This window comes from Hyla sarda, chromosome 4, assembly GCF_029499605.1.
Source record: "Hyla sarda isolate aHylSar1 chromosome 4, aHylSar1.hap1, whole genome shotgun sequence".
Lineage (NCBI taxonomy): Eukaryota > Metazoa > Chordata > Amphibia > Anura > Hylidae > Hyla > Hyla sarda.
Window position 1 is genome coordinate 173,696,219 of NC_079192.1, and position 24,538 is coordinate 173,720,756.

General features: G+C 43.9%; 1 protein-coding gene across 2 annotated transcripts in view; it reads left to right on the plus strand.

The window, feature by feature from the left end:
• Positions 1–24,538, plus strand: part of HCN4 (hyperpolarization activated cyclic nucleotide gated potassium channel 4) — a 485,567-nt gene that overhangs the window by 362,568 nt on the left and 98,461 nt on the right. For both annotated transcript variants that reach the window (XM_056572770.1, XM_056572769.1), the window contains 2 exons: positions 6,540–6,963; positions 8,178–8,339. In XM_056572770.1, the coding sequence (XP_056428745.1) occupies positions 6,540–6,963; positions 8,178–8,339 (586 nt within the window). The remainder of the gene's footprint in view (positions 1–6,539; positions 6,964–8,177; positions 8,340–24,538) is intronic.

Here is a 24,538-nt window from a genome sequence, read left to right on the forward strand (position 1 = left end):
CTTTTATCAATGGAAATCAAATGTATCAACCCATGGAGGTCTGGATATGGAGTCACACTCAAAATCAAAGTGGAAAACCACACTACAGGCAGATCCAACTGATGTAATGTCCTTAAAACAAAATATCAAAATGAGGCTCATACGTGCCTGTATGACCTCCCTACAATGCCTGGGCATGCTCCTGATGAGGTGGCAGATGATCTCCTGAGGGATGTCCTCCCAGACCTGGACTAAAGAATCCGCCAACTCCTGGACAGTCTGTGGTGCAACGTGGAGTTGGTGGATGGAGCGAGACATGATGTCCCAGATGTGCTCAATCGGATTCGGGTCTGGGGAACGGGCGGGTCAGTCCATGCCTTCCTCTTGCAGGAACTGCTGACACACTACAGCCACATGAGGTCTAGCATTGTCTTGCATTAGGAGGAACCCAGGGCCAACCGAACCAGCATAAGGGGTCTGAGGATCTCATCTTGGTACCTAATGGCAGTCAGGCTACCTCTGGCAAGCACATGGAGGGCTGTGCGGCCCCCCAAAGAAATGCCACCCCACACCATTACTGACCCACCGCCAAACTGGTCATGCTGGAGGATGTTGCAGGCAGCAGAACGTTCTCCACGGCATCTCCAGACTCTATCACGTCTGTCACATGTGCTCAGTGTGAACCTGCTTTCATCTGTGAAGAGCACAGGGTGCCAGTGGCGAATTTGCCAATCTTGGTGTTCTCTGGCAAATGGCAAACATCCTACATGGTGTTGGGCTGCAAGCACAACCTCCACCTGTGGACGTCGGGCCCTCATACCACCTTCATGGAGTCTGTTTCTGACCATTTGAGTGGACACATGCACATTTGTGGCCTGCTGGAAGTCATTTTGCAGGGCTCTGCTCGGTTGTTCCCTTCCTACGGCCTCTTCCACATATCTTGATGTACTGGACTGTCTCCTGGTAGCGCCTCCATACTCTGGACACTATGCTGACAGACACAGCAAACCTTCTTGCCACAGCTCGCAATGATGGGCCATCCTGCATGAGCTGCACTACCTGAGCCACTTGAGTGAAAGCACCGCCAGCATTCAAAAGTGACCACAACATCAGCCAGGAAGCATAGGAACTGAGAAGTGGTCTGTGGTCACCACCTGTAGAACCACTCCTTTATTGGGGGTGTCTTGCTAATTGGTTATAATTTCCACCTGTTGTCTGTTCCATTTGCACAACAGCATGTGAAATTGATTGTCAATCAGTGTTGCTTCCTGAGTGGACAGTGTGATTTCACAGAAGTGTGATTGACTTGGAGTTACATTGTGTTGTTTAAGTGTTCCCTTTAACTAACCTCTACAAGAAGGAATTAGCAGAAGCCATGTGGAAAATATTGAGCACATTGTCTGTCCCAGAGCCCTGCTTGCTTTATTGATAGAACACATCAATAGAGACATCATTGACCTGATGAAAGTACAAGGAAACAACATTGGCAACAAAATGTTTAATTATGACCTAACCATTACTTTTGTCAGGTTGTCCAGATCATTATATTTGTAGTGCCCTGTAGAAAGTAACAACTGATCTCTCCCTTCCTTCAATCATTCTTCTTCTTGTAAATACTGTATTGGATGATGACCTCAGCAGACATGATCCAGAAGACTAAACTCTAGGACACAAGGGAGTGCAGTGACTATAGAGCCATGTAATAAGGTAAAATATATACTCAACTAAAAGGTTATGGAAAAATAAGCAAATTTCTAATAGAAACATGCCCATTGATCTGTTTGCTGGTACCACACTGGTACTTAGTGCATGTTACTGAGATGAACAAATGCTCAAAAATTAGGTTTTATCCTGTCCATATGAGTTGGTAAAGAAATATTTTCTTTCTGTTATTCTTTTCAGTCTGACCACAGTGCTCTCTGCTGACACCTCTGTCCGTATCAGGAACTGTCCAAAGCAGGAGAGGTTTGGTATGGGGATTTGCCTGTACTCTGGACAGTTCCTGACATGGACAGAGGTGTCAGCAGAGAGCACTGTTGTCAGACTCGAAAGATCTCCAGAAAGAAATACAACTTCCTCTGCAGCATACAGCAGCTGATAAGTACTGAAAGGAATAAGATTTTTAAATAGAAGTCATTTACAAATCCTATTCTGTTTTATGTAGAGCTCCCATACTTTTTATTTTAATTTACAAATCTGTTTAACTTTCTGGCACCAGTTTATAAAAAAGAAAAAAAAAGAAAAGTTTTCCACTGGAGCACTCCTTTAAGTACAATGAGGGGCATTTATGAAAACTATCATACGTCTGTGTTTTTTTGGTTTTTCTTTAACTTGTTTTTGTTGTCGTGCGACAAATTTACTATATTGTCGCACGGCGTAATTAAATTTGTCGCACGTAAGCAAAATAAGGATTGTCGCACGTATAAGCACATTTTTTAGTCAGCTTTATGCTGCTTTCAAAGAGCGCTCGGTCCGCTTTATTCTTAGCTTTTTTGTGCGGGAAAGTATTATTTCTTTAATTTAAAAGACCTGCATGTGTGCCTTTCCTGGCTGTTGCCAAACTTACTACCTTAAAATGTCGAGAGCTGGAGGGAAAAGCATAAGCAAAAGTTGAGGTTGCAGTTTGGGTTTATGTCAGGCATTTAAGTAGATATGTAGCGTAAAATATTAATTGGGCTATGTCCCTGGGCAGCCAAAAAATAGTAAGCAAGCTTTAACTTACCTGCCTGTGGTCCCCATTTGCTCTGGTATGTGTCCCTTTCCTCTTGCCATGTTTCTTTTGGGGCTCGGAATCTCAGCCTATCCCCACCTGCAGTGATGTCCCGCCTCAGCCGGTGATAGGCTTACCAACCTGTCCATTAAAGGAGCTCTCTCCGGGCTCCTTTACATGACAGTTTGCTCAGCCTTTCACCGTCCAAGATCCGCGGTTGACAACAAGCTGAGGTTCCCAGCCCATAGGGCACCATTTATGGCTGACCCGGACACTTACCGTAGCAACTGTGAAATGCTGTCAGTTTAGCTTAAGCTTGCTTTCTATTTTTCGTCTGGCTGGTGCCGTAGACTACTTTAAAATTAGCACTACATATCTCTTTAAAAAGCTTTGTTCAAAATGCCCCTCAGTATGTTTTGCAATGGCAAAATTACTTAGATCATTCTTACCTTTTAAACAAATTTAACCTTCCAATAAGTAAATTTAATGTATAGGACATCTATATTATATATTATATATTATTATATTATACTATATTAAACATTTATTACAACAAATCGTATAACCTGAAAATTGCCTGTTAAAACATTCACACAACAGAGTAATAGTAGCATGAGTTCAACAGTCAGGTTTGTAAGCCATGATTTTGCTGGGGTATATTTAGTCGGTTTTTGAAGGCTTTGCGACTTTTTTGCGAATGTCGCGGTTGATAAATCCCGGACTAAACCAAGTAAAGTTTACAAACCCGCGTACCGTAGTCAAAAAGCAAAACTTGCTCTTCTTGCTCGAATAGATGATTGTCGCACGAAAAGTCACGGTGTCGCAGTAGCGACTTTTTTGCGACAAATTTACACAAAAAAACTTGTGTAAAAGGGTTGATAAATGCCCCTCAATATCTGTAGAAAAGGGACCATTTGGAAGCACATTGCCTATAATACCATGGAGTATAGTGCTAAAAAGACAGGTTGTGTCATGCTAAGAAGAATGTTTTCACGCTATATCAACAATAGTCCCCCATTTCAATAATTTACACATGCAAAATATGTCTACACTCAAGCTCCAGCATTAATTAAAACATCCTAATTAACGAAGGCAACGCTATCTGGCATCATGAGCTGTCATGTTCCTTGGGAATTGACATACTGCCTTTCATTTTTTTCTTTTTTAGCTTATTATCTTTTTTTTATATATATATGAATGTATACTGTACATTTTAAAGCATGATCAGAATGTATTGTTATATGACCCAATATTCATAAATAAGACATAAACCTACCACAACAAACTTTAGACTTCAGGTTTCTAAAAACCCTATGGAAAAAAAAAAATGTATATGGCCATTAAGGTATTACACCAACTATTGGAAATGGTTTTCACCCAATGACTTGCCACTGTTCACTCAAATACACTGCTCAAAAAAATAAAGGAACACTTAAACAACACAATGTAACTCCAAGTCAATCACACTTCTGTGAAATCACACTGTCCACTCAGGAAGCAACACTGACTGACAATCAATTTCACATGTTGTTGTGCAAATTTAATAAACCCCCCCCCAATAAAGGAGTGGTTCTGCAGGTGGTGACCACAGACCACCTCTCAGTTCCTATGCTTCATGGCTGATGTTTTGGTCACTTTTAAAATGCTGGCGGGGCTTTCACTCTAGTGGTAGAGAGCTGTGTAAAGAAGGTTTGCTGTGTCTGTCAGCATAGTGTCCAGAGCATGGAGGCGCTACCAGCAGACAGGCCAGTACATCAGAAGATGTGGAGGAGGCCATAAGAGGGCAACTACCCAGCAGCTGGACCGCTACCTCCGCCTTTGTCCAAGGAGGAGCAGGAGGAGCACTGCCAGAGCCCTGCAAAATGACCTCCAGCAGGCAACAAATGTGCATCTGTCCACTCAAACGGGCATAAACAGACTCCATGAGGGTGGTATGAGGGCCGACATCCACAGGTAGGGGTTGTGCTTACAGCCCAACACCGATCAGGATGTTTGGCATTTGCCAGAGAACACCAAGATTGTCACATTCGCCACTGGCACCCAGTGCTCTTCACAGATGAAAGCAGGTTCACTCTGAGCACATGTGACAGAGTGTGGAGATGACATGGAGAACGTTCTGCTGCCTGCAACATCCTCCAGCATGACCGGTTTAGCGGTGGGTCAGTCATGGTGTGGGGTGGCATTTCTTTGGGGAGCCGGATAGCCCTCCAGGTGCTTGCCAGAGGTAGCCTGACTGCCATTAGGTACCGAGATGAGATCCTCAGACCCCTTGTGAGACCATATGCTGGTGCGGTTGGCCCTGGGTTCCTCCTAATGCAAGACAATGCTAGACCTCATGTGACTGGAGTGTGTCAGCAGTTTCTGCAAGAGGAAGGCAATGATGCTATGGACTGGCCCGCCTGTCCCCCAGCCTGAATCCAATTGAGCACATCTGGGACATCATGTCTCGCTCCATCAACCAATGCCACGTTGCACCACAGACTGTCAGCAGTTGATGGATGCTTTAGTCCAGGTGTGGGAGGACATCCCTCAGGAAACCATCCGCCACCTCATCAGGAGCATTGCCAGGCATTGTAGGGAGGTCATATGGGCACGTGGTGGCCACACACACTACTGAGCCTCATTTTGAATTACATCAAAGTTGGATCAGCCTGTAGTGTGGTTTTCCACTTTGATTTTGAGTGTGACTCCATATCCAGAACCAAATTGGATTTCCATTGATAATTTTTGTGTGATTAAAGGGGTTGTGCGCTTGCCCTGACTTTCGGAGCTCCGCTCACAGCGTCGGAAGTTCATTACTCCGAACGCTGTGTGCGGGCTTCCGTGTTCGCAGCCGCCGGGCGTGAAGTCACGCCCGGCCCCCCGCGACATCTCGCCCGCCCCCTTGTGATGTCTCGCCCGTCCCCTCAACGAAAGTCCATGACGTGACGTCACGAGGGGGCGGGCAAGGGGCCGGGCGTGATGTCACACCCGGCGGCCGCGAACATGGAAGCCCGCACACAGCGTTCAGAGTAATGACGCTGTGAGCGGAGCTCCGAAAATTAGGGAAGCGCTCAACCGCTTTAAGTTGTCAGCACATTCAGCTATGTAAAGACAAAAGGATTTCATACGATTAATTCATTCATTCAGATCTAGGATGTGTTATCTTAGTGTTCCCTTTATTTTTTTGAGCAGTGTATAATATGTAAGTCAATATCCATAGATGATGCGTATCTGCAATATATTGTCCTTAATTCTTGCGGCATATATGTGTCTTTATTCAGCTCTATTGGGTCACATCGGAGACTAAAACTTAGTTACAGTGCCTTCAGGGTGTCTGTTTCCTTATGTCTTATTATTGGTTCAGGCTTTTCATCCCATCTGTAGCTCTGCTTCCTTGTATTGGTTGCTCTGTATAAGACACAGGAATCTTAGTAAGAGGAAGCCTGGAGAGTCAATTTAACATCCCTATTTGAGGCCTTAAATATATCATCTTTACAAGTAGCAAACTCCTACTTTTTCAGATTGAAACAACCCTATGCCAACTCAACCCAGGCATAAAGAAAAATTTTAGAAATATTGACCTCGCTTTTACTCTTGATGCTCTAATATAACTTTTCCTCAATAATTAATGATATGTTGCTCTCACCCTTTTAAACTGGTATGTCCTTCACTTGTGTCTTTGTCTTGAAAGTGAAGGACACACTGGAAAAGAATACAAAGAATCATTCTCTGTGTCTTACCACAACTCTCATGAGAATGACCATGGAAAGGGTGTTATAAACTGTATGACATGCACACATTTGTGTTCATTAAAGACTTTAAGAAGTTGGTCTTACTAATATGTTATATTACATTCTTTCACTTACAGGTTTTACTGGGACCTTACAATGTTAATGTTGATGGTGGGAAATCTCATTATCATTCCGGTGGGCATCACTTTCTTTAAGGAGGAGAACACACCTGCTTGGATTGTATTTAATGTTGTCTCGGACACTTTCTTCCTTGTGGATCTGGTGCTGAACTTTCGCACAGGGATTGTAGTAGAGGACAATACAGAAATTATCCTAGAGCCACAACGTATCAAGATTCGTTACCTAAAAAGTTGGTTTCTTGTAGACTTTGTATCCTCCATTCCTGTGGACTACATTTTTCTTATTGTTGAAACACGAATTGACTCAGAGGTTTATAAGACTGCCAGAGCTTTACGAATTGTACGCTTCACTAAAGTGCTCAGCTTGCTTCGACTCCTGAGACTTTCCAGGCTTATCCGTTATATTCATCAATGGGAGGAAGTAGGTTCAAGTATTTGTTTGTTTTTCAATATTGCATTGCTACATTACAGGCTTTAGCGACTTTAGCTCGTAAAGATGCATCGGCAAGATTTATATTTCTTTAGGTATTAAGATATTGCTTTTAGTAACCATCTGGATGTAGATTTGTAATTTGCATTGTTTCCACTGCTTTTGCTTATTTGAACATGTTATCTGCATTAACCATCCTGCTTCTTACTTAATTTTATGATTAATTCCATTGTCACTTTAATGTTTTCCATTATCTTACATCCAGGGCCTAGAGCACCCTCTCAATGGGGGCGCCACTCTGGCCGCTACAAGAAAGTTAATAGCCAGCCAGCATCCAAAGCACATGCTGCTCTTCTGAAGCACCCGCCCAACCAGCACCACAGTCATTACCCCCAGTACCATAATAATCTTCATTCTTCAGCCTGCTGGAGGAGCTCAGTGCCACCTCCCAGGCCAGACAGGCAGGTCAGGTCCGTCCAGTATACTGACATTGCACGCCTCCATACATCCACCCCATGAGGAGGAGGTTTGTTACAGTGTGTCACCCCAGTAGTAAGGTGGGACGTGTCAAAGAGCAGAGCCAATTGGCGGGGTCAAGGGGCAGCAAAATTAGCTTTCGCCTGGGGTTGCAAAAATCCTTGCACCAGCCCTGCATACATCACTGAAAATTCAAGGAACCTTAAAACATCATTTAGTTATTAAAAAACATCATTCTTACTTCTTAAAAATAAAACACACTATTATGCACCCTTAGACATAAACAGCTGCTACCAGTCTACTTCTTATTATGCACACTTAGTATTTAGTCTTGCACATATGATCATCCACTATGCATTGCCACAGAAATCCAGAAAGTGCTTAAGGGTCTATTCACACGTACAGTATCCTGCGCATATTTTCCCTTCTGTTGTCTTCAGCATTACGTGAAGCATTACATGGTGGATGACCATAAGTGCAATACAAAATAAGTGCAATACAAAATACTGAGTGTCCATAATAAGATGGTCAGGCCTAAGTGTGCATAAAAGTGTTTTTTTTTTTTTTTTAACTTAGAATAAAAATTATGTTTTAAAGTTCTTTGCATTTTCAGTGATGTATTGTTGATATATGGAGACCTACAATACTAATCGGTGGCATTCAGTAAAATCTATGTATTCCCCACTATTTTCATGTTAATTATTTAACTCATCTTTTTTCCCCTTCAGATCTTTCACATGACGTATGACCTGGCAAGTGCTGTGGTACGCATTGTAAATCTAATTGGTATGATGTTACTTCTGTGCCACTGGGATGGCTGCTTACAGTTTTTGGTGCCCATGTTGCAGGATTTTCCTGATAAATGCTGGGTTTCTTTGAACCGTATGCAGGTGAGTATAGCAGAAGGGCAATTGTCACTTTTTATGTACTTCTAGAACTTTTGTGCTTTGCAGAATTCCTTTAAAGCAATTTTGACTGTAAAGCTGGCAACAAAAGTAAAGAATATGGAACAATACTATACTTTCAGCTGCATTCCAATACTTCAATAAAATTGTGTACATAAAAATCGATATTTCTAACAATATTCAACAATAGAAATGCTTTGTTCTGTGGAAAATATCACATCTTTGTGACATGTTTTAACCAAACAGACAGATTTCTCAATGTAAGACCGGAATGTTGTTAGGAGAATTAAATTTAACCCCTTAAGGACCGGGCGTTTTTCGGTTTTTGCTCTTTCGTTTTTTCCTCCTTACCTTTAAAAAATCATAACTCTTTAAATTTTGCACCTAAAAATCTGTATTATGGCTTATTTTTTGCGCCACCAATTCTAATTTGTAATGATATCAGTCATTTTACCCAAAAATCTACGGCGAAATGGGAAAAAAAATCATTGTGCGACAAAATTGAAAAAATACAGCCATTTTGTAAATTTTGGGGGCTTCCGTTTCTACGTAGTAAATTTTTCGGTAAAAAAGACACCTTATCTTTATTCTCTAGGTCCATACGGTTAAAATGATACCCTACTTGTATAGGTTTGATTTTGTATTACTTCAGAAAAAAAATCATAACTACATGCAGGAAAATTTATACATTTAAAATTGTCATCTTCTGACCCCTATAACTTTTTTATTTTTTAGTGTTCAGGGTGCTATGAGGGTTCATTTTTTGCACGTGATCTGAAGTTTTTGATGGTACCATTTTTGCATTGATCTGACTTTTTGATCGCTTTTTATTAATCTTTTCATGATATAAAAAGTGACCAAAAATAAGCTATTTTGGACTTTGGAATTTTTTTGCGCGTACACTATTGACTGTGCGGCTTAATTAGCGGTATATTTTTTTAATTCGGACATTTCCGCATGTGGCAATACCACATATGTTTATTTTTGTTTTTATTTACACAGTTTTTTTTATTATTGGAAATGCCGTGTGATTCAAACTTTTATTAGGGGGAAGGGATAATTCAAAGGGTTAATGATTTTTTTTACACTTTTCATTTGCAATATTATAGCCCCCATAGGGGGCTATAACATTGCATTTACTGATCTTTAACAGTGTTCAATGCATCTCCATAGGGATGCAATGATCAGTGTTTTTGGCGATTGATTGCTCAAGCCTGGATCTCAGGCTTGAAGCATTCAATCGGCGATTGGACTGCAGGAAGGAAGGTAAGAGACCATCCTCCTGTAATACAGCTGTTCGGGATGCCGCGATTTCACCGCGGCGATCCCAAACAGCTCCCTGAGCTAACCGGCACTTTTTACTTTCACTTTTAGCCGCGTGGCTCAGCTTTGAGTGCGCAGCTAAAGGGTTAATAGAGCGAGGCACCGCGATCAGTGCAGCGCGCTATTAGCGGCGGGTCCCGGCTTCACTATGATGCCGGGCCCACCGCGATATGATGCAGGGTCACCGTGGGACCCCGCGTTATATCACGGGAGCGGGACCAAGGACGTACTCATACGTCCTTGGTCCTTAAGGAGTTAAAAGTACCTAAGTACCTAAACCTTTCTAAACTAACTCAGGCTATGTTCCCTAACTACTCCTAACACCTCTCCCACCCTTTAAAAAGCTCAGTATCTTTCCGTTCTTCTTGCTCACTTGTTCTTCTTGCAATCCCCAGCAGGAGAAAGTTGGCGTTTCCCAGCAAGCATGACATCACTGAAGCCTGCTGGTTGACCACTTCTGCCCTTACATTGTTGAAGAGCTGTAATGAATATAAGACCACAACCTCTATGCATTTCTCAGTGAGGCTCTATGCATGTTTCAGTGATGCTCTATGCATGTTTCAGTGAGGATTTTTGCAGCATTCAAAGAGGCTCTGTGCAGCTGTCAATCAAGCTCAATGCATAGAAACACTTCCTGAGTTTGGTCTCCTGCCAGGCTGGGAGGAGACCAAACTCACTGTATTAATTGTGGCAGGGAACAGAGCCACGTAGTGGTCGTTTTTTCTATTACGTTTTAAACATATTTATTGTCATGACCGACTCAGGGTCGACAAGACCAACTCGTAAATGATGGATCGACAACTTGGAGCCAGTCCCTGCCTGCCCTAAAGTGCATTGGCGTAAAAATAAATAATTAACATAGTTGGTCACAAACCAGAAATGGAAAACTACCAGACAATCAGATAAAAGACAGGATATAATTACTAACAGGGCAGAATATAAACAGGCAAACTGATGGGGAACATAGGACACTGTTCACAAACAGATACAAGGACAAAGGACAAAACAGGATATAAATATAGAACATTGTTCACACTGAACACAGATAACATCAAACTGTTCAGCCGCAACCTAAATCCAATGGCCGTGTCTGAACATAACATTTATGTTGATAATTTTAAAAGCAAGTGAATGGGAAAGTGTCTGCTAATTAATGCCCAATGAACATTATCAAAGGCCTTTTTGGCATCTAGGGTCAGCAGGGTCAGGTAAGTGTCTGGCTGAGGCTTATCTAGCACCACTAACACCTTCCTAATGTTAGTTACTGCTGATCTCGTTTTAACAAAACCCACCTGATGAGCACTGATCAATGAGGGGAGAAACTCCGCCAGCCTATCTGCTAAAATCTCGGTCAGGAGTTTGACATCCTGATTGATCAGTGAGATAGGCCAGTAAGAGCCAGAGTCGGTCGGCTCTTTTCCGGGTTTAGGATAATCCACAGATCAAATCCTGCACGCGCTTCCTGCCATTTAGTTTTGTTTGCTAGGGAGGGGTCACCTACAAATTGTTACCACGCTGTCGACAGGGCTGCACTAGCAGACTTAAAGCCTTCCAATGTTTTCCGTTTTAGTGTGGCACAATGAGAAATAAGTCAAAACTGCCTTAGCCGTGTCCCAGTACAGGGAAGGTGAGGTAGCATGAACTGCATTATCATAGACATATCCCTGCCACCATCATCTAAGGAGATCCAAAAAGGATTAATCTTTGGTCAAATAGGTAGGAAACCTCCAAAGTATATCAGTGCCCCTAGGAGACGATGACAGGAGTTCCAGCAGAACGGGAGAGTGATTAGATATTACCAGAAATTTCAGAAAAACTCACTCTCCAAAATCCAACTGTTGCTCATTCCCTTCTGAGCCCTCTAGTGCGCCTGCCGAACACTTGACATACACATGTGAGGTATTTCCTTACTCGAGAGAAATTGGGTTACACATTTTAGGAAGATTTCTCTCCTTTTACCCCTTGTAAAAATTCAAAAACTGGGTCTACAAGAACATGCCAGTTTAAAAAATGAAGATTTTGAATTTTCTCCTTCACTTTGCTGCTATTCCTGTGAAGCACCTAAAGGATTAACAAACTTGTTGAATATCATTTTGAATACTTTGAGGGGTGTAGTTTCTATAATGGGGTCATTTGTGGGGTATTTCTAATAAGAAGGCCCCTCAAATCCACTTCAAAACTGAACTGGTCCCTGAAAAAGTTCGATTTTGAAAATTTTGGGAAAAATTTGAAAATTGCTGCTATACTTTGAAGCCCTCTGATGTCTTCCAAAAGTAAAAACATGTCAACTTTATGATGCCAACATAAAGTAGACATGTTGTATATGTGAATCAATATATAATTTATTTGGAATATTCCTTTTCCTTATAAGCAGAGAGCTTCAAATTAAAAAAATGCAAACATTTAAATTTTTTCATCAAATTTTGGAATTTTTCACCAACAAATGTTGCGAGTATCGACAAAATTTTACCACTAACATAAAGTAGAATATGTAAAAAAAAAAAATAGGTTTGTGAGATGTACTCTATCTGTTTGGGGTGACCGAGAACTTCAGTCAAGGTATGGTCTCCTATATACCCAAATGGCAATTAGTACGAGAAAGGAAAAAAGGTGACTGGTTCTCTAGGTCTATGGGGATTACTATAGTGATTTTCTGGTGAGATTGGGTGGTGGAGTGGTAGGGTGTTGTCAGTGTGTCTGTATATATGGGATGATGGTTATGGTAGTGTGTTATATATTGTGAATGTGATATGTATGATAATGAATGTACTAGAGTGTATGGCGGTGTATGAGATGCGTTGAAAATGTATGACAGTGTGTGTGAGTGTGTGTGTATGATGTGTGTATGGCTGAGGCATGTATGTTAGTGTAGCTGTGATAGAGGTTAGGTGTGATGGATGAATGTGAAGAGGACAAAGAGGAAAAAAAAAAAAGGTAAAAGAAAAAAAAAAAAAAAATATATATATATATATATATATATATATAAATAAATAAATAAAAGGAAAAAAATATTTGTATTTTCGGTCGCAGCAACGATACTGTGCATTGGCCAATTGGGTACATGGTCCAGTGGGACATACTGGCCAATTGTTACGCCGAGCGCTCCGGGTCCCCGCTCCTCCCCGGAGCGCTCGCAACATCCTCGCTACTGCAGCGCCCCGGTCAGATCTACTGACCGGGTGCGCTGCGATACCGCCTCCAGCCGGGATGCGATTCGCGATGCGGGTGGCGCCCGCTCACGATGCGCACCCCGGCTCCCGTACCTGACTCGCTCTCCGTCGGTCCTGTCCCGGCGCGCGCGGCCCCGCTCCCTAGGGCGCGCGCGCGCCGGGTCTCTGCGATTTAAAGGGCCACTGCGCCGCTGATTGGCGCAGTTGGTCTAATTAGTGTGTTCACCTGTGCACTCCCTATGTATACCTCACTTCCCCTGCACTCCCTCGCCGGATCTTGTTGCCATTGTGCCAGTGAAAGCGTTTCCTTGTGTGTTCCTAGCCTGTGTTCCAGACCTCCTGCCGTTGCCCCTGACTACGATCCTTGCTGCCTGCCCCGACCTTCTGCTACGTCCGACCTTGCTCTTGTCTACTCCCTTGTACCGCGCCTATCTTCAGCAGTCAGAGAGGTTGAGCCGTTGCTAGTGGATACGACCTGGTTACTACCGCCGCTGCAAGACCATCCCGCTTTGCGGCGGGCTCTGGTGAATACCAGTAGTAACTTAGAACCGGTCCACTAGCACGGTCCACGCCAATCTCTCTCTGGCACAGAGGATCCACCTCCTGCCAGCCGAATCGTGACAGTAGATCCGGCCATGGATCCCGCTGAAGTTCCACTGCCAGTTGTCGCCGACCTCACCACGGTGGTTGCCCAGCAGTCGCAACAGATAGCGCAACAAGGCCACCAGCTGTCTCAACTGACCGTGATGCTACAGCAGCTACTACCACAGCTTCAGCAATCATCTCCTCCGCCAGCTCCTGCACCTCCTCCGCAGCGAGTGGCCGCTTCCGGCCTACGACTATCCTTGCCGGATAAATTTGATGGGGACTCTAAGTTTTGCCGTGGCTTTCTTTCACAATGTTCCCTGCACTTGGAGATGATGTCGGACCAGTTTCTTACTGAAAGGTCTAAGGTGGCTTTCGTAGTCAGCCTTCTGTCTGGGAAAGCTCTGTCATGGGCCACACCGCTCTGGGACAGCAATGACCCCGTCACTGCCTCTGTACACTCCTTCTTCTCGGAAATTCGAAGTGTCTTTGAGGAACCTGCCCGAGCCTCTTCTGCTGAGACTGCCCTGCTGAACCTGGTCCAGGGTAATTCTTCCGTTGGCGAGTACGCCATCCAATTCCGTACTCTTGCTTCCGAATTATCCTGGAATAATGAGGCCCTCTGCGCGACCTTTAAAAAAGGCCTATCCAGCAACATTAAAGATGTTCTGGCCGCACGAGAAATTCCTGCTAATCTGCATGAACTCATTCATCTAGCCACTCGCATTGACATGCGTTTTTCCGAAAGGCGTCAGGAGCTCCGCCAGGATATGGACTTTGTTCGCACGAGGCGTTTTTTCTCCCCGGCTCCTCTCTCCTCTGGTCCTCTGCAATCCGTTCCTGTGCCTCCCGCCATGGAGGCTATGCAAGTTGACCGGTCTCGCTTGACACCTCAAGAGAGGACACGACGCCGCATGGAGAATCTTTGCCTGTACTGTGCCGGTACCGAACACTTCCTGAAGGATTGTCCTATCCGTCCTCCCCGCCTGGAAAGACGTACGCTGACTCCGCACAAAGGTGAGACAGTTCTTGATGTCAACTCTGCTTCTCCACGCCTTACTGTGCCTGTGCGGATATCTGCCTCTACCTTCTCCTTCTCTACTATGGCCTTCTTGGATTCCGGATCTGCAGGAAATTTTATTTTGGCCTCTCTCATCAACAGGTTCAACATCCCGGTGACCAGTCTCGCCAGACCCCTCTACATCAATTGTGTTAACAATGAAAGATTGGACTGTACCGTGCGTTATCGCACGGAGCCCCTCCTAATGTGCATCGGACCTCATCACGAAAAAATTGAGTTTTTGGTCCTCTCCAATTGCACTTCCGAAATTCTCCTTGGACTACCGTGGCTTCAACGCCATTCCCCAACCCTTGATTGGTCCACAGCAGAGATCAAGAGCTGGGGTACTTCTTGTTTCAAGGACTGTCTTAAACCGGTTCCCAGTACTCCCTGCCGTGACCCTGTGGTTCCCCCTGTAACCGGTCTCCCTAAGGCTTATATGGACTATGCTGACGTATTTTGCAAAAAGCAAGCTGAGACTTTACCTCCTCACAGGCCTTATGACTGTCCTATTGACCTCCTCCCGGGCACTACTCCACCCCGGGGCAGAATTTATCCTCTGTCCGCCCCAGAGACTCTTGCTATGTCTGAATACATCCAGGAAAATGTAAAAAAGGGGTTTATCCGCAAATCCTCCTCTCCTGCCGGAGCTGGATTTTTCTTTGTGTCCAAAAAAGATGGCTCCCTACGTCCTTGCATTGATTACCGCGGACTTAATAAAATCACGGTAAAGAACCGCTACCCCCTACCTCTTATCTCAGAACTCTTTGATCGCCTTCAAGGTGCCCACATCTTTACCAAACTGGACTTAAGAGGTGCTTATAATCTCATCCGCATCAGGGAGGGGGACGAATGGAAAACTGCATTTAACACCAGAGATGGACACTTTGAGTATCTGGTCATGCCCTTTGGCCTGTGCAACGCCCCTGCCGTCTTCCAAGACTTTGTTAATGAAATTTTTCGTGATCTCTTATATTCCTGTGTTGTTGTGTATCTGGACGATATTCTGATTTTTTCTGCCAACTTAGAAGAACATCGCCAGCATGTCCGCATGGTTCTTCAGAGACTTCGAGACAATCAACTTTATGCCAAAATGGAGAAATGTCTGTTTGAATGTCAATCTCTTCCTTTCCTAGGATACTTGGTCTCTGGCCAGGGACTACAAATGGACCCAGATAAACTCTCTGCCATCTTAGATTGGCCACGCCCCTCCGGACTCCGTGCTATCCAACGTTTTTTGGGGTTCGCCAATTATTACAGACAATTTATTCCACATTTTTCCACTATTGTGGCTCCTATCGTGGCTTTAACCAAGAAGAATGCCAATCCTAAGTCCTGGTCTCCCCAAGCGGAAGACGCATTTAATCGGCTCAAGTCTGCCTTTTCTTCTGCTCCCGTGCTCTCCAGACCTGAACCATCTAAACCCTTCCTATTGGAGGTTGATGCCTCCTCAGTGGGAGCTGGAGCGGTCCTTCTACAAAAAAATTCTTCCGGGCATGCTGTTACTTGTGGTTTTTTTTCTAGGACCTTCTCTCCGGCGGAGAGGAACTACTCCATCGTGGATCGAGAACTACTGGCCATTAAATTGGCACTTGAGGAATGGAGGCATCTGCTGGAGGGATCAAAATTTCCAGTTATCATTTACACCGATCACAAGAATCTCTCCTATCTCCAGTCTGCCCAACGGCTGAATCCTCGCCAGGCCAGGTGGTCGTTGTTCTTTGCCCGTTTTAACTTTGAAATTCATTTTCGCCCTGCCGACAAGAACATTAGGGCCGATGCTCTCTCTCGTTCCTCGGATGCCTCGGAAGTAGAGGTCTCTCCGCAACACATCATTCCTCCTGACTGTCTGATCTCCACTTCTCCAGCCTCCATCAGGCAAACTCCTCCAGGGAAGACCTTCGTTTCTCCACGCCAACGTCTCGGGATTCTCAAATGGGGTCACTCCTCCCACCTCGCAGGCCATGCGGGCATCAAAAAGTCCTTGCAACTCATCTCTCGTTTCTATTGGTGGCCGACTCTGGAGACGGATGTTGTTGATTTTGTGCGGGCCTGTACTGTCTGTGCCCGGGATAAGACTCCTCGCCAGAAGCCTGCTGGTCTCCTTCATCCTCTGCCTGTCCCCGAACAGCCTTGGTCTCTGATTGGTATGGACTTTATTACAGACCTACCCCCATCCCGTGGCAACACTGTTGTTTGGGTGGTCGTTGATCGATTTTCCAAGATGGCACATTTTATTCCTCTTCCTGGTCTTCCTTCAGCGCCTCAGTTGGCAAAACAATTTTTTGTACACATTTTTCGTCTTCACGGTTTGCCCACGCAGATCGTCTCGGATAGAGGCGTCCAATTCGTGTCAAAATTCTGGAGGGCTCTCTGTAAACAACTCAAGATTAAATTAAACTTCTCTTCTGCTTATCATCCTCAATCCAATGGGCAAGTAGAAAGAATTAACCAGGTCCTGGGTGACTATTTACGGCATTTTGTTTCCTCCCGCCAGGATGACTGGGCAGATCTTCTACCATGGGCCGAATTCTCGTACAACTTCAGAGTCTCTGAATCTTCTGCTAAATCCCCATTTTTCGTGGTGTACGGCCGTCACCCTCTTCCCCCCTCCCTATTCCCTTGCCCTCTGGTTTGCCCGCTGTGGATGAAGTGACTCGTGATCTTTCCACCATATGGAAAGAGACCCAAAATTCTCTTTTACAGGCTTCATCTCGCATGAAAAAGTTTGCCGATAAGAAAAGAAGAGCTCCCCCCATTTTTGCTCCCGGAGACAAGGTATGGCTCTCCGCTAAATATGTCCGCTTTCGTGTCCCCAGTTACAAACTGGGACCACGCTATCTTGGTCCTTTCAAAGTCTTGTGCCAAATTAATCCTGTCTCTTACAAACTTCTTCTTCCTCCTTCTCTTCGTATTCCCAATGCCTTTCATGTCTCTCTCCTTAAACCACTCATCATCAACCGTTTCTCTCCCAAACTTGTTTCTCCCACTCCTGTTTCCGGTTCTTCTGACATCTTCTCCGTGAAGGAGATACTGGCCTCCAAGACGGTCAGAGGGAAAAAAAAATTTTGGGTTGATTGGGAGGGCTGTGGTCCTGAAGAGAGATCCTGGGAACCTGAGGACAACATCCTAGACAAAAGTCTGGTCCTCAGGTTCTCAGGCTCCAAGAAGAGGGGGAGACCCAAGGGGGGGGGTACTGTTACGCCGAGCGCTCCGGGTCCCCGCTCCTCCCCGGAGCGCTCGCAACATCCTCGCTACTGCAGCACCCCGGTCAGATCTACTGACCGGGTGCGCTGCGATACCGCCTCCAGCCGGGATGCGATTCGCGATGCGGGTGGCGCCCGCTCACGATGCGCACCCCGGCTCCCGTACCTGACTCGCTCTCCGTCGGTCCTGTCCCGGCGCGCGCGGCCCCGCTCCCTAGGGCGCGCGCGCGCCGGGTCTCTGCGATTTAAAGGGCCACTGCGCCGCTGATTGGCGCAGTTGGTCTAATTAGTGTGTTCACCTGTGCACTCCCTATGTATACCTCACTTCCCCTGCACTCCCTCGCCGGATCTTGTTGCCATTGTGCCAGTGAAAGCGTTTCCTTGTGTGTTCCTAGCCTGTGTTCCAGACCTCCTGCCGTTGCCCCTGACTACGATCCTTGCTGCCTGCCCCGACCTTCTGCTACGTCCGACCTTGCTCTTGTCTACTCCCTTGTACCGCGCCTATCTTCAGCAGTCAGAGAGGTTGAGCCGTTGCTAGTGGATACGACCTGGTTACTACCGCCGCTGCAAGACCATCCCGCTTTGCGGCGGGCTCTGGTGAATACCAGTAGTAACTTAGAACCGGTCCACTAGCACGGTCCACGCCAATCCCTCTCTGGCACAGAGGATCCACCTCCTGCCAGCCGAATCGTGACACCAATATACGTGAATATTAACATCAGTTACTTGAGAAGCAGAGCTTCTGTCCAGTGCTTTGAACTATTGACTTTATGGCTATTGAATACTGACTCTAGGGTATAATTATTTGACTTGGTATTATCAGTGTAGTACTATATTTATTAATTTGTTTTTTATTGATTATAATTTTTTTATTGTGTATTGGAAAATATAAGTGCTAGGGCCCAGCACTTTTTTCCATATATTGTATGTCATTTTATAACAAATAAATTGTTTAAGCATCCAAGTACAAACCATTCCACTTTTCCTTCTTTCTCTCTCCCCCTTTTATTTATTTTTTATTTAATTTATACATTTTTTAATTAATTTTTTTTCCTTTTATTTATTTATATATATATATATATATATATATTTATTTTTTTTACTTTTTTATTTTTTCCTCTTTGTCCTCTTCACATTCATCCATCACACCTAACCTCTATCACAGCTACACTATCATACACGCCTCAGTCATACACACATCATACACACACACTCACACACACTGTCATACATTTTCAACGCATCTCATACACCGCCATACACTCTAGTACATTCATTACCATACATATCACATTCATAATATATAACACACTACCATAACCATCATCCCATATATACAGACACACTGACAACACCCTACCACTCCACCACCCAATCTCACCAGTAAATCACTATAGTAATCCCCATAGACCTAGAGAACCAGTCACCTTTTTTCCTTTCTCGTAATAAAGTAGAATATGTCACGAAAAAACTATCTTGGAATCAGATTGAAAGGTAAAAGCATCTCAGAGTTACTAATGTTTAAAGTGACAGTGGTCAGATGTGCAATAAATGGCCGTGTCCTACAGTGAAAATTGGCTGGGTCCTTAAAGGGTTAATAATCTATGACTGGGGTCTGGGTTAGAAGCACTAGAATTTATAATTATACCTCCCTATGTATCCTTCGGGACTGCCCCGCATTTTGTGGTCTGCCCGCTGATCCAGGAGTTCTGCCTTGGGCCTCACTTTGCTGCTCAGCAGCGCACTGTCCCTCATTGAGGTGCTCTTCCCTTCCCCTGCCTATGGTCTGCTCTGCACTAGGTGTAAGCTCCCTGCTGTGCTCTGGCTGCTAGATTACATAGCTCCATACTCTGCCGCCTCAGATGATGGGTGAGGGGAGCAACAGATCGCACAGGAGTCATTGTGTGTCGGAGCATAGAGGAGGTCACGGGTGAGCAGACACTGAAGAAGGGGAAACATCAACCTGTCTGTAGTATGGGAGTAGCAGCAGACAGTGGAACTCCTGGATTCTCCTCAGATATGTGACTCCTGGATCTGGTAATAGTTTAGTGAGGTGCAGGAGAGCATCACTAAAGGAATAAATCGGCCTAGTTTTCTGTGTGGTTTTGGGCCTACACAGAATTTCACCCTATAATACATGTATATGTCAGCAGACAGTCACAGTGGAGGAGATTTATCAAAACCCGTGCAGAGAAAGAATGGTGCAGTTGCCCATAGCAACCAATCAGATCCTTTTTGTTTTAAAGGCCCTGATTGGTTGCTATGGGCAACTGCACCACTTTTCCTCTGCAGGGGTTTTGATTAATCTTCTCCAATGTGACCATGGGGTATACATACTCATACATGCGTATTGGCTTTAATTACCCAAACATAATCAATTAGTCAGTACATTAAGGGTCAGTTTCCGCTGTTCTGCACTTTTCAGTTCTGAAAAATACAAGTACACATGCAGGAAGTAACCCAAATTTACTCACTAGTTGAGAACGTGTGGGCCATTTAAGTCAATAGGGACTGTACCAGTACACGCATGTATACATAATGATCACATTTTGACCATCTGCCAACATATACCTGTAGTGCATGAAAGAATTATGATGTAAGCCCTTGGGCCATACCTCCCAACTGTCCCCAATTTTTGGGTGATGTCCCACTGTCCCTGGACTGCCCCAACTTTTCTTGCTTCTCAACCACAGTGCTAGCTGTACATTTATCTGTAAATGCATCATAAAGTCATCACTGGATGTAACTGCTCTGTTATTACTTATATGGCTTGTCATGGTAATAATAGCAGTTATATAGCGGTTGTACTATTTAGGCATATAGGGGACTCACTGGATATAAATGCACTGTAATTACTTATATAGTCTATCGTAGTAATGATCGTGGTTGTTGTCAGTTTGTCAGTGTAGAAGCACTCTCCTAATCTCAGGTGACAGGCTGGTAACATAATTCCTGTTAAGGCTGTATTCACATGTAAAGCATCCTGCGCATGCTTTACATTTCAGCCTGTGTTTAGTCATTTAGTTTACACAGAAATCTGCAGCATATAATTACTGGGACCCCATCAGTCATCAGAATGGAGGTAAAATGTCCCTCAAAATAAAGGGAGTGGACCAGCATTCCATTTATTCTCTATAGAGAGAGGCACTGTCCTATAAACAATGAATGGAGTATTGTCCGCACTTGAGCAATGTGTTATAAACAGCAGTAGGAGACTACTGAATATGTGAAAAAGGAGGATCGGTGCACTTGGGTATGGCTGAGTGTGGTTGTGGTTAGGGGCATGGCTGGGGGTCGTGGTGCACCGCCTTATCTGTCCCTCTTTGATTTCAGCAAAAGTTGTGTGTTATGATGATATAATAATGGCAGTGTCAGGCAGCTGGGACCTGCTGCCTGGGGGCAATATCTGTTTGGGGGCTGCTGCTCTACATAGGTGTCCCTACCATGTTTCTAAGTCTCGGAATATTTGAGAAATCCAGCTTCATAAACATCCTGCGCTGTATGTAAATTCTCATCAAGTAGTCCCCTTGGTGGTGCAGCATTTACAAGTAGTCACTGCACCCAGGGCTATGATCACACCTCTAATCACACCTGCATTTCTCCCCTGATCTCCTCTCTGAAGTCCAGAGGCTTCTGCAGCATTCAGTAAAGTGCTGTACACAAGCCCCTATGCTTTTGGTCCAGAGCAACACATGGAAGAAAGCAGAAGATAATTCCACCATGCTTGGTCTGTCAATTACCTATGTAGACGTGATTAGGAATGAAGAGACATGATTACAGCCCTGGGTGCAGTAAAAAGTTGTGACAGGTTCCCTTTAACAGAGGGGACTACACCAACTATATGAGGACAACTGCTGACAAAGGGGTCTACACCAACTATATGGGGGGGGGGGGGGAGAACTTGAGCTGTGTAAGGGGCCCCGAAATTTTTGATGGCAGCCCTGAGTACAGACCTGGATTTACGTAACAAGATTTAAACTGACAGTGTATTTTCTCATCACATTTTAAGCTCTGTGCAGTTTGGGTAGTGTTCACAGGGACACACATTTCCATATTGTAATAGAAGGCACATTTTTGAAGTTTGCAGGAAATTCTCATTTCCATTTCAGATGCTTTCCAGTCAGCATGTCAGTGTCTCCAAGGTTCTTTCAAATGTCCTGACAAATTAGTGATATTATCTGTGTGAATCTTTCACTTCCCAAGCAATATTCACTGTATTTCTGTAGACAAATTTGTCATTATTTGCTATAGGCTTCAGTGATCAAAAATATGTTTCCTTAGTAAAAGAGATAGGAAAAACATTGATCAGTCAAAGCATTATTTAAAAGAGAGAAGTAGTGGTAACCACTTCACATGAAAAGTTGTAAAGGTTTTGATTCTTGAAGAGTTTTTGACATGTAACCAGATGGCAGTCAGAGAATATTTGCAGTGTCTTTAGGAACTTGTCATCTACTATTCCTACTACACTGTGCAGTTTGATGGCTGTACAGCCAGAAGCAGAAATAATGTGTCAAAAGGGAATAAAAAAAATGGAACTGCAAACTGGGAAAGCAAAATAAGTAAATTTCAATCCACTTACATTATGTATCCATGTCTATCTTTACACACACTGCAAAACCATACCATTAGAACCTCCAGCTCCATATGTTATAGGTCCCCTTAAAGCATAAATGCATAAACCTTTGTAAGGCCTGGCTCTCAAACTGCATTCCTATTTATCCCTAAGGTCTTTAATACTTAGTCATCAAACCATGTTTTTTTTGGATCCCACATTGTGCAAAGGAACCCTTTCATGTTAGAACAGGTGCTTTGACAAAGTTGGAAGCATACAATTGTCAAATGGTCTCAATATGCTGTAGCATGAACATTAATGGAAATGTGTTTCCTAACCAAAAGCCTAAAACTCAACTCATACTTTTATCATCAAATTTTATAGGAAGCATTGTGCATTCTGTTAGGTATATCAAACCCTCGACCATAAAGTTAAATGGAATTCACCATTCTAGAGAACATGTTTCCACTGGTAGCAGCATTGTTGCAGCACTACAACCAGGGGCGTAGCTTGAAACCACAGGACCCTGGTGCAAAATAATTCCCTGGGCCCCCCTACCTCCAACGACCTCGAACTACCACCCTCCCCAACCACACAAAGAGATTAGTGACTACAGCACTGATGAGACACAGCCAGAAGAATATACACAGATATACTGTAAGTGACTCACAGACAGGGCTGGACTCGGACCAATTTAAGCAGACCATTTTTTTTGGTGGGGGTCCAACTGCTGGGACACCCAGTGATCACCTCAGTTCAAGTGGCTTTCCAGCTGTTGGAAAGCTACAACTCCCATCATGTCTGGAGAGCCTCAGGCATTATGGGAATTGTAGTTTTGTAACAGCTGTAGAGCCTCAGATTGGGGTAAAGTTTCACCCATCATCACTGCAGAACGTACAAGTGACTTCAGCAGCAATGGGACAGTCAGGAGAACACACAATAATATCCATCACCTGAGTGCGGTCTTCTCTGTTGTCTTTCCTGTTCTTCTTCATCTGGTCCAGACACCAGGACTTCTTCTGCTACATGTTCTGACACCCGGACATCATTGGTTCCCCACTTTGTCAGCATATCCTCATCCTCTATATGTAGACAATAATCATTACAACCTTGCCATACACTGCAGCTGAAAATAACCCTGCCACACACTGTACCCTCTGAATATAGTACTGCCACACATTGTACCCTCTGAATATATACTGCCACACATTGTACCCTCTGAATAGCATACCAACACATACTGTACCCTCTGAATATAATACTACCGCACACTATACCCTCTTAACCCCTTAAGGACTCAGGGTTTTTCCGTTTTTGCACTTTCGTTTTTTCCACCTTACCTTTTAAAAATCATAACCTTTTCAATTTTCCACCTAAAAATCCATATTATACCTTATTTTTTGCTTCGCCAATTCTACTTTGCAGTGACATTAGTCATTTTACCCAAAAATGCACGGCGAAACGGAAAAAAAATCATTGTGCGACAAAATCGAAGAAAAAACGCCATTTTGTAACTTTTGGGGGCTTCCGTTTCTACGCAGTGCATATTTCGGTAAAAATTCCACCTTATCATTATTCTGTAGGTCCATACGGTTAAAATTATACCCTACTTATATAGGTTTGACTTTGTCGCACTTCTGGAAAAAATCATAACTACATGCAGGAAAATTTATACGTTTAAAAATGTCATCTTCTGACCCCCTATAACTTTTTTATTTTTCCACGTACAGGGCGGTATGAGGACTCATTTTTTGCACCGTGATCTGAAGTTTTTATCGGTATGATTTTTGTTTTAATCAGACTTTTTGATCACTTTTTATTCATTTTTTAATGGTATAAAAAGTGACCAAAATACGCTTTTTTGGACTTTGGAATTTTTTTGCGCGTAAGCCATTGACCGTGCGGTTTAATTAATGATATATTTTTATAGTTCGGACATTTACCATATATGTTTATTTATTTATTTTTTTACACTGTTTTATTTTTTTTTATGGGAAAAGGGGGGTGATTCAAACTTTTATTAGGGAAGGGGTTAAATGACCTTTATTAACCCTTTTTTTTTACTTTTTTTTTGCAGTGTTATAGGTCCCATAGGGACCTATAACACTGCACACACTGATCTTTTACACAGATCACAGGCGTGTATTAACACGCCTGTGATCAGTGTTATCGGCGCTTGACTGCTCCTGCCTGGATCTCAGGCACGGAGCAGTCATTCGTCGATCGGACACCGAGGAGGCAGGTAAGGGCCCTCCCGGTGTCCGGTCAGCTGTTCGGGACGCCACGAT